Source organism: Anneissia japonica, unplaced genomic scaffold, assembly GCF_011630105.1.
Source record: "Anneissia japonica isolate Jap-2015-1 unplaced genomic scaffold, ASM1163010v1 scaffold1302_len1884557_cov193, whole genome shotgun sequence".
Taxonomy (NCBI): domain Eukaryota; kingdom Metazoa; phylum Echinodermata; class Crinoidea; order Comatulida; family Comatulidae; genus Anneissia; species Anneissia japonica.
Genome location: NW_022736804.1, coordinates 444,629 through 453,133, shown reverse-complemented (window position 1 = coordinate 453,133; position 8,505 = coordinate 444,629). Strand labels below are relative to the sequence as shown.

Genomic DNA, 8,505 nt, shown 5'->3' with positions numbered 1-8,505 from the left:
TCTAGTGAGATTAGTTTTTGTACTTCGCATCTCGCACAATGCGGTCGTTCGGTTAGGCTGAGATATGTTTGTTTAAGTGTCAAAATCTCAGTCAGAATCAGTTTTTTAACAAATTTGAAATAATTTCTATGAAATATTATATTTCACAAGTGTCAATACTAGCAACGGAAAATATCATGTCGGCCGTTTTTATGTGTGATAACAGAACCTAAAATCGAGGTAAGGCTAGGCCTAGCCAGCAGCGTTGGATAGGCTAATGTTTTCGGCGCCTACGATATTTCTTCTCACGACGCTGTCTGAGTTGGCCTTAAGGCTCCCCAATTCGATCAATCAGCGCCACCGAAAAAAAAAAAACTGTCAGTGATAGCGTGTAGCGATTTTATGGAAACACGGGGCATTACGTTATTATACATACATGCTTGAAAAACAGCGATATGCGATTTTCATAAGCTTAAGATTCCTGAAATAAGATACAGGTTACAATTTGGAAGCATCATTAAAAAAAATCTTTTCATCATAAAAAATAGCAAACGAGGACAGAAATGCAGTTAAACATAGGCCTATGACGTAGGCCTTGACAAATTGAATGTCGTTAGATTCCATAAAATAATGTTTAAGCAATAATTTACGTACGTGGGAGAAGGAACGGAGAAAATTTAATTCTTGATCAAGCAAGTCGTTTATTATAAATTGTTAATAGTAAAACGATTCTTAGGTTAACGATGATGACATATCACGTTTCTAATGAATAATACGTACAAAATCTCCCCATTTTTTACCCATGACTGCGCTCGGGCCCTAAATGAACTTATGCCACTAGGCTTAGGCTCGCCTTTGGGAGAAAAATAGGATTAGGAAGAAATATCTATTTCAAAGCAACAGAATAAAAAACGAGGTTCATTGTTTTGATATCAGTTTTAAAAGTTGACAGTTGAAAAAAGTAAACATGTCTCAATCCGTATCTGTCAGTGTACATGCTATGGGATTTTAGGCCTATTGAAAACCCCAGCAGAGTGAAAAACGTAAAATATAAGGTAGAACATTCATGACATGGGGGTGTCGGCCACTCCTACTCGACAATTCCATTAGGAGGATGACGAGTCTTAATGTGATCTATAGGCATATGCGTTATTCTGGAGTCACCAAAAGAGATGGGATAGATAAGTTAGAGTAAAGAGAAGGTTATTACCTTATTCACACGAGACCAATAAATGAAAACAGAATTCACGTTGCCGGAGAAAACATCGCCTTCCGTATACTGCATGAGAAGAGAAAAGCAACGAAATGATGCATGATATAAAACGTATCATGATGGTTCAAGCCACACGCTCGCCCCTCATGTCAACGAAACTGCTCGCGTGGAACCATGAATAAATATGAATAAAAACCTACGCTACAACTGTTATTGTGTGTATAATAAACCATGGTTTCGCGAGCTACTCCAAATCACCGTGTGGTGATTACGTTCGTTGAACTAGATAGACATATTAATCACACGGTGGACAGATGAACGAAACGACCAATCAACAGACATACTACTTTTAAAACGATAATAACCATTCATATAATTTACTTCGTATTCTATTCATTCGTTTATTATGTCAGTTGTTAGTAGATGGGTAGACCAAATAAAACCGTATTCATCGTTCGTCGTCAATGTCTACTGAAAATACAACGCCCACTTCTCCATTTGTAGCTGAAAAGAAGCACTTGAAATGAGCATCGCTGTACAGTTATGAGAATGTCAAGAGAATGAGGCTATATGGAATTTTGCACTGAAAGACTTTCTTTTTATTGCATTCGCATCCAAAAGCAAGTAACTCGCCAATTACAGTATGGAAATTACAGGATCGGTTAATGCTATATAAACCAAGTCTCTTATATGTAGGCCCTACTTATTTTCTAGCCTGTTTACATGCACTTAAACCATATAGGCTAATCCAAGACAGGACCAACGGCTTAAACGTTTCCGAACAAATGTTTTGAAATTTGGGGTGAGGGACATTGAGAGACTACACCATGACTCTACTCAGCCCCGCCTATGGGTGGGGATGAAGCGATACAATAGCACTCTCCCGACATTTAAAATGAAATCATTATCAGCGACGAAGTTCCATAGTGATATTAAAACAGGTAAGGCGCGTGGCCTACTGTTATATAGGCCTATATGTATATGTATATAATATATAAATATATATATATATATATATATATATATATATTTATATACATATATATTAACTACCAAAGTCAAAATAACAGAAGCTTGTTATTTTTAATGTATTTATTCTTGAACTTTCTAATGTTTCTTAATTCATTAAAAAAAATATTTTAAATACAAAAGAATTTGTTTTTTGTATTAGTTTCAACTTCATCCAAAAAGAAGTTTCTGTAATTTGGGAAAATTTTTTTTTTGTCCTTGTTTTCAAAATGTCTATCTACTTTTAAATTTTGATTTTTAATCAAAAAATCTTGTATAGAAGATGAATGTGCACTTTAGGTTTGTATGCAAGCTTATCTTTGAGTCGGGTTAACCCCCTGAAATCTAAAAAAAAATACTCATAGCTAGAACAAAATTAATCTTTGGCGTTTTTTGATAGCAGGGTATTGTGTGCTAGAAAAGCCTGGGAAAAATTTTTAATTTAGTAGACTCAAAATCGAGGTGGTTTGAGGCTTTACTTTACAGAATATAGCACTATTACGGTGGCTACTTGCCACCTGCTAATTTTTCCCACGGATTTTTTTTTTTTACCTAGAGAGTTCTTCCCGGCCCAGGCTATTTACCCCCATTTTTCGATGCATTGTTCCTCCTAGTTTTTCTATTGATTTTTTTTCCATCAGGTTATTTTCATTATACAGGTACTTTATAAGAGAGAGAACATTTTTTTAATTTTTTTAATTTTGTGTTTTCTCTATATCAATTAATTATTGTCTAGTCGTTGTAAAAGTTTACATTAAAAAGATTAAAAAGAATTTTTATCATAAAATTGAAGTTGAGGAAAGAAAACAGGATATCTTTATAACATGTTTTCTCTTTTGGAATTTCGATATCATACCTATTTTCTAGTCGTTCTATATACCCATATTTCTCTGCATCCAAAAAAAAAACAAAAAACAAAAAACACTCCTGCAAGTGGTGGAAGTATTATTTCTGTACTTCTACAGTACTTTTGAGGTCAATGCCCATTGGTGATTCTCTTCTACGATACGCCTACTTTTATTTCAAATTATGGGTTGATGGTAGCAAATACGCCTTTATCATTAAATATATTTCATTTAATTAATGTTATTTAATGTGTTTCAGAACATTAGGTCAATTTATGTTTTATAAAGTTTGCGTATTATATATTTTTAACGTTTCAGTATTACTAACGTTTATTATACACCGAATGCAATTTCTTATTGTTTTAACCAACTAGGATGTGAACAGAATATTGATAATTATGCACGTATTCTTTGCCTAAAGTTACAGAATTTGTTACCATATATTGTAAGAAAAAGTAGAATTTAAAATTACCAAAAACATTATAACGACTTGCTTAATTACGGTACCGGTACTCAGATATTATCATTTGGCCCGTGAGCCTTACTCAAAATAAATGTTGGCCCTTTAAACAAATTAATTAAGAATCAGTGGTGTAGGAGTATAACAGGAGGGGTAGAAAGAGTGTCGAATGTTAGGAAAGGTTCCACCACAACCTATTCATTTTTTGTTTGTTTGAGTAATGAATGTTTGTGTACATAGTTCGGGTGCTCAAATTAAACATAGGCCCTACATTGAAACTCGAATTGTACGTGGCTTTATTAAAAATATTTTTGTTTATGTACCTGATATTGTCAATAAACACTCCGTAAAAACAGCTTAAAAATGCTCAGATCGTCAGAACGCCCAGGGTATTTCCCCAGAATCCCCACCAGGGCCCCGACCCTGGATCCTGGCGGGGGAACTGCTGGCCGCCGGCCCGCGTTTCAAATCACGCATTTCAATTATTTCAGGTCGGTAACTATGTAGCTAGACATTTTCGGCTCCGTTACGGTTTTAGGCCAACCATAAACGAAATATTCTCTTTTTTTCTCGAAGTTTACTTCGATTGTATTACATAGAGGGCGCTTGGTTGGACATTTTTCGTAGCCACAGTATGGTTTTGCTCGATCTGCCCGTACGTGATCGTGTGGATCGGATACACATTATTATTTTACATTTCGAAGCCAAATAAATCTTTCTTTAAACTGATTTATTTTTGTTAAATTTATTTCAATATAAGGCCAACACAACAATTTTTTTTGTCCTAATCACAAAGCATAGATTTTCCAATGTTCACATTTGCAAATGTTCACATTTGCATAAGTATACGTCATCCCCTAACAACGCAACACTACTACTAGTACAACTACTAAACAACACAAAGTGAAAATCAATTGGTATGGCTACTGTACATTACGGTACTGCTTTGAACGTTTTTTTAGAAATTAAAATATCATATTTATTTATTTATTTATTACCATTCATTTTGCCTTTCAATATATATTTTGAGATCTAATATGCTCTACATATTAATTTCAAAACAGGTATTGGCTATTATAACAATCGATAATGACATCGAATAGTAATATGAATATGCAAGGCCTAAATATTGCAAGGTGTTCTATAACAATATCATAATAGGCCTAATATAATTATGCTTATAATTTCCGTTTTTTTTAAATTATGTAATATGGTTCCAAAAGGCTTATTATCAATTATATATATTCCATAGTTTATTTGTATTATTTATTTTAGAACAATTTTCACAATCAGCTAACGATTGTGCAAACCACTGCCCAACAAACTAGCCAACCAGTCAATGAAATACCAATTAAGCAATAAATGAATAAATGAATGAAGCAAGCATTAACAATCAATCAATCAATAAGCCATTAACTAATCAATAAATCAATAAGCCATTAACTATTCAATCAATCAATTAATGAGCCATGAACTAATCAATCAATGAGCCATTACCTAATCAATCAATCAATCAATGAGCCATTAACTAACTAATCAATCAATCAATCAATCAATGAGCCATTAACTAACTAATCAATCAATCAATCAATCAATGAGCCATTAACTAACTAATCAATCAATCAATCAATCAATCAATGAGCCATTAACTAACTAATCAATCAATCAATCAATCAATCAATGAGCCATTAACTAATCAATCAATCAATGAGCCATTATCTAATTAATCAATGAGCCATTAACTAACTACTCAATCTATCAATCAATCAATCAATCAATCAATCAACTAAATAGCCATCTTTAATCAGTAATCTATATGTTGAAACATGCTGAATCTTTAACCAACAGCTCAATCAATCGATTGATCAATCAATTATAAAACTAATAATTGATACACACCATTCAAGTGATGCGTGTATTACCACAAGTAACATAGATGTCTGTGATATAAATATCAATCAATCAATCAATAATATATTAATGATATATATATATATATATATTAGTGATATTAATTACTGACAATTCAACTGGATAGTTTTTATTCATGAATCAACAGTGAAACTGTCATTAGGCAACGTAAGGGTAGTTCTTTCCTCCATGTTACGGAGAAGATCAACAACTCTCTACACTAACTATACACAAGTGAAGCACTGCATAACGCCACCCACAAAGCATGGATTTTCCAAAAGTTTATAAATATAGGCATAAATATACGTCATCTCTTAAAAACGCAACGTGTTTATATATCTTTTGTATATATATTTTTTTAGTGTAAAAAAACATATGTGCAATTTTCCACATTTCTTCTCTGTTTGATGTGAGGTTAATTTTGTTCCCGAGGGGGGGGGGGGATGGTGTAGATAGAGGTGCTTGTTGACATTTGTTCATCCCTTTCTTTTCGCGGCTTTTTGTGTGTTGTTTTCCTTGTATTTTTGTTCTCTGTGCAGTGATGAAGCGTAATAAATAAATTACCACAAAATATTAAAAAATACAAAATGAAAATCATAGGCTACCGTAAGTTTCTGCCTTGAGCGTTTCTTTCAAATAGAAATGTCGTATTTATAATAATTGATAATGATAATCGAGTAATGAATATGTTAATGTAAGGCTTAAATACTTCAAGGTGTTCTATAACAATATCATAATAGGCTTCTTTAAAAATAAAATATGGTTCCAAAAAGCCTATTATAATTCTATATATTCTATATTTTATTTGTTATACAGTATTCATTTTATATAGGTCTACAATTTTAATACAATCAGCCAACCAAATAATCAATTAACCAACTACCCAACAAACGTGCACCAGTCAAAAACATCAATTAATCAATCAACTACATCAAATTAACCAATTTTAAACATAATATAATATAATAATAAGAATAAATAAATACAATTTTGTAATATAAAAAAAGTACGGGAATATAATACTTAAGTCTTGTTTTTTAAAGATTGTCATTGGTCATTTTGCCGCTGGGTCATTCGATGATCTTTTATTCTCGTGATAACTTTCTTCAGATTTAGAAGTTTCTTTTCCTCCTGCTTTCTTCAGATTTAGAAGTTTCTTTTCCTCCTGATAATAAAATAGTAACAGTAGTAAGACTAATAAAATATACGGTATATGCCCTATACTGCCTTAGTGTACAGGTATTATGTTTACTAATAAAGTATCCAAATGGGATACTTAGTAATGTGTGGTGTTGTTTACTGGAGTGACTTTTTAGTGAACTTTCTAGGACAGGTCTTATATTCATTTTTATCTTTAGTTCATGACTCATCCCATCATTCCTCCATACCGGATTTACTCGATTTTACAGGGTTAACTGCTAGACGATAACACGGGGGCCTATATAGCGAATAATGCAAAAAGCCTGTATGTGCTTCATACAAAATAGTAGCTAATTTAAGTCTCCGGAAATTTCAGAAATTTGTTGGTTCTATAATTTGATCGCTCTGGTCTCTTATATACACTTGATCACGAGCAGCACGAATAATTTACCCATCTTATATATGCCTATTGCCAAACATGTATCATTACCATGGAAATAAGAGGATTGGGCCATCATTCAGTAATGTTCTTTTTATAGACATTAGACCTATGCCTATAAGCCTATTATTCAACATTTTCAATTTCTGCCAAGTTGTTTTTCTGTATACCCTTGACCAAATAAATGCTTATTTTCATCCTTTCTCGACCCACACAGCAATTTGTCAACACTCTCTAAATGGTTGAATTTACCTGATAATACAGTAGATGATCACAACCAACATCGATATACCAATCACCACTGCTAACGACCCCACCGACCATTTATACACCAGCAACTCTTGTTTTAACTGTGTCACTTCACATGAACGATCTTCAGTCAGTGATCCATCACACTCATTCCCTGCGCATTTCGGGTATCTCTTAACGTAGCGTGATCGTTCTTGACGCGTTGCATTGTCGCACGTTGACCAGTCAGTCCAGTTGCTAAGTTGACAGTCGACGTTCTCGCATTGACAGCACTGACCACTGAACCCGTCTGGGCACTTGCATTCACCCGCGTCGTTGTTCAAAATTCCATCATTGTCACACATCCTATTACATGGCTTTTGCTGGATAAGTACTCCAGAACATTCGGCTCCGCCACACGTGGGTACAGTTTCTACATCACGCGTTCGTTTTGCCATTCCATGCGGCCCACACGCGTGAGAGCACGCCGACCAATTGCTCCAAGGTGTCATAACACAATCTTGGATCTTGCACCCACAGCAATGTCCACTGTATCCATCTGGACACGTGCATGAATCCTCGTCGTCGTCCAGAGTTCCGTTGTTGTAACATTTCCTGTTACACCCCTCTTCCTCATATAATAAGATCCTAAAACACGGGGCTCCACCGCAAGCAGGGTGCGTGGCCACACTACGATTTCTAAATCGCGTACCTTGAGGTCCACACACCTGCGTGCAGGTTGACCACTCACTCCATGGGGTCACTTCACAGTCCTGTATCTCACAATCACAGCATTCTCCACCGTATCCCTCAACACAGGTGCATGTATTGTTTTCCTGGATCAATGTTCCTTCATTATAACACAAGGTACAAGGCTCTTTGGTTGATACACAGAGGCCGTATAGTACGCCTAAAACTATACAGATCAATAGCAGCAAAATGATTGCAACTGGGTATACAATCTTTTTGTTTTTATCAGAATCGAGGTATACTTTCTCGAGATCACCACCCATCTTTACTAAATGCGTTATAAGTGCTCACTTTTCTAAAGACTCGGCATTATATTTGGAATAAATGACGGGACGTATTGAAAAAAAAAACGTCTGGAAAAACCCATCGTTACAACAACAAAGGAACGATATTTAAAGAAATGTAAATAGTCATCTTGGCAGTGTCGATTTAACACGATGTGGTTCGTATCAAATTACTACGTGACACATAGTCTACAGTACAGTTATGTGATAGGAAGACACGTGGGAAAACCCAGAAGCAACAATAAGGC

At 34.6% G+C, this 8,505-nt stretch overlaps 2 protein-coding genes across 3 annotated transcripts in view; both read right to left on the bottom strand.

The window, feature by feature from the left end:
- The window catches only part of LOC117116893 (N-acetylated-alpha-linked acidic dipeptidase 2-like), a 21,753-nt gene extending 20,446 nt beyond the window's left edge, over nt 1-1,307 (bottom strand). Inside the window, exon 1 of the mRNA XM_033261016.1 lies at nt 1,190-1,307. The gene's annotated coding sequence lies outside the window, so the exon portion shown is untranslated. The remainder of the gene's footprint in view (nt 1-1,189) is intronic.
- Nucleotides 1,308-5,121: 3,814 nt separating this feature from the next.
- On the bottom strand, nt 5,122-8,330 carry LOC117116895 (sushi, nidogen and EGF-like domain-containing protein 1). 2 transcript variants are annotated; one of them, XM_033261019.1, is made up of 2 exons: nt 7,248-8,330; nt 5,122-6,547 (listed from the first exon to the last, which is right to left on the bottom strand). In XM_033261019.1, exons 1-2 carry the CDS (start codon nt 8,234-8,236, stop codon nt 6,529-6,531), a joined length of 1,008 nt encoding a protein of 335 aa, XP_033116910.1. In that variant the 5' UTR covers nt 8,237-8,330; the 3' UTR covers nt 5,122-6,528. The 2 variants fall into 2 exon arrangements, with proteins under 2 accessions (XP_033116910.1, XP_033116909.1); XM_033261018.1 differs by having other exon boundaries at nt 5,123-6,581; nt 7,248-8,329.
- Nucleotides 8,331-8,505: the final 175 nt, after the last annotated feature.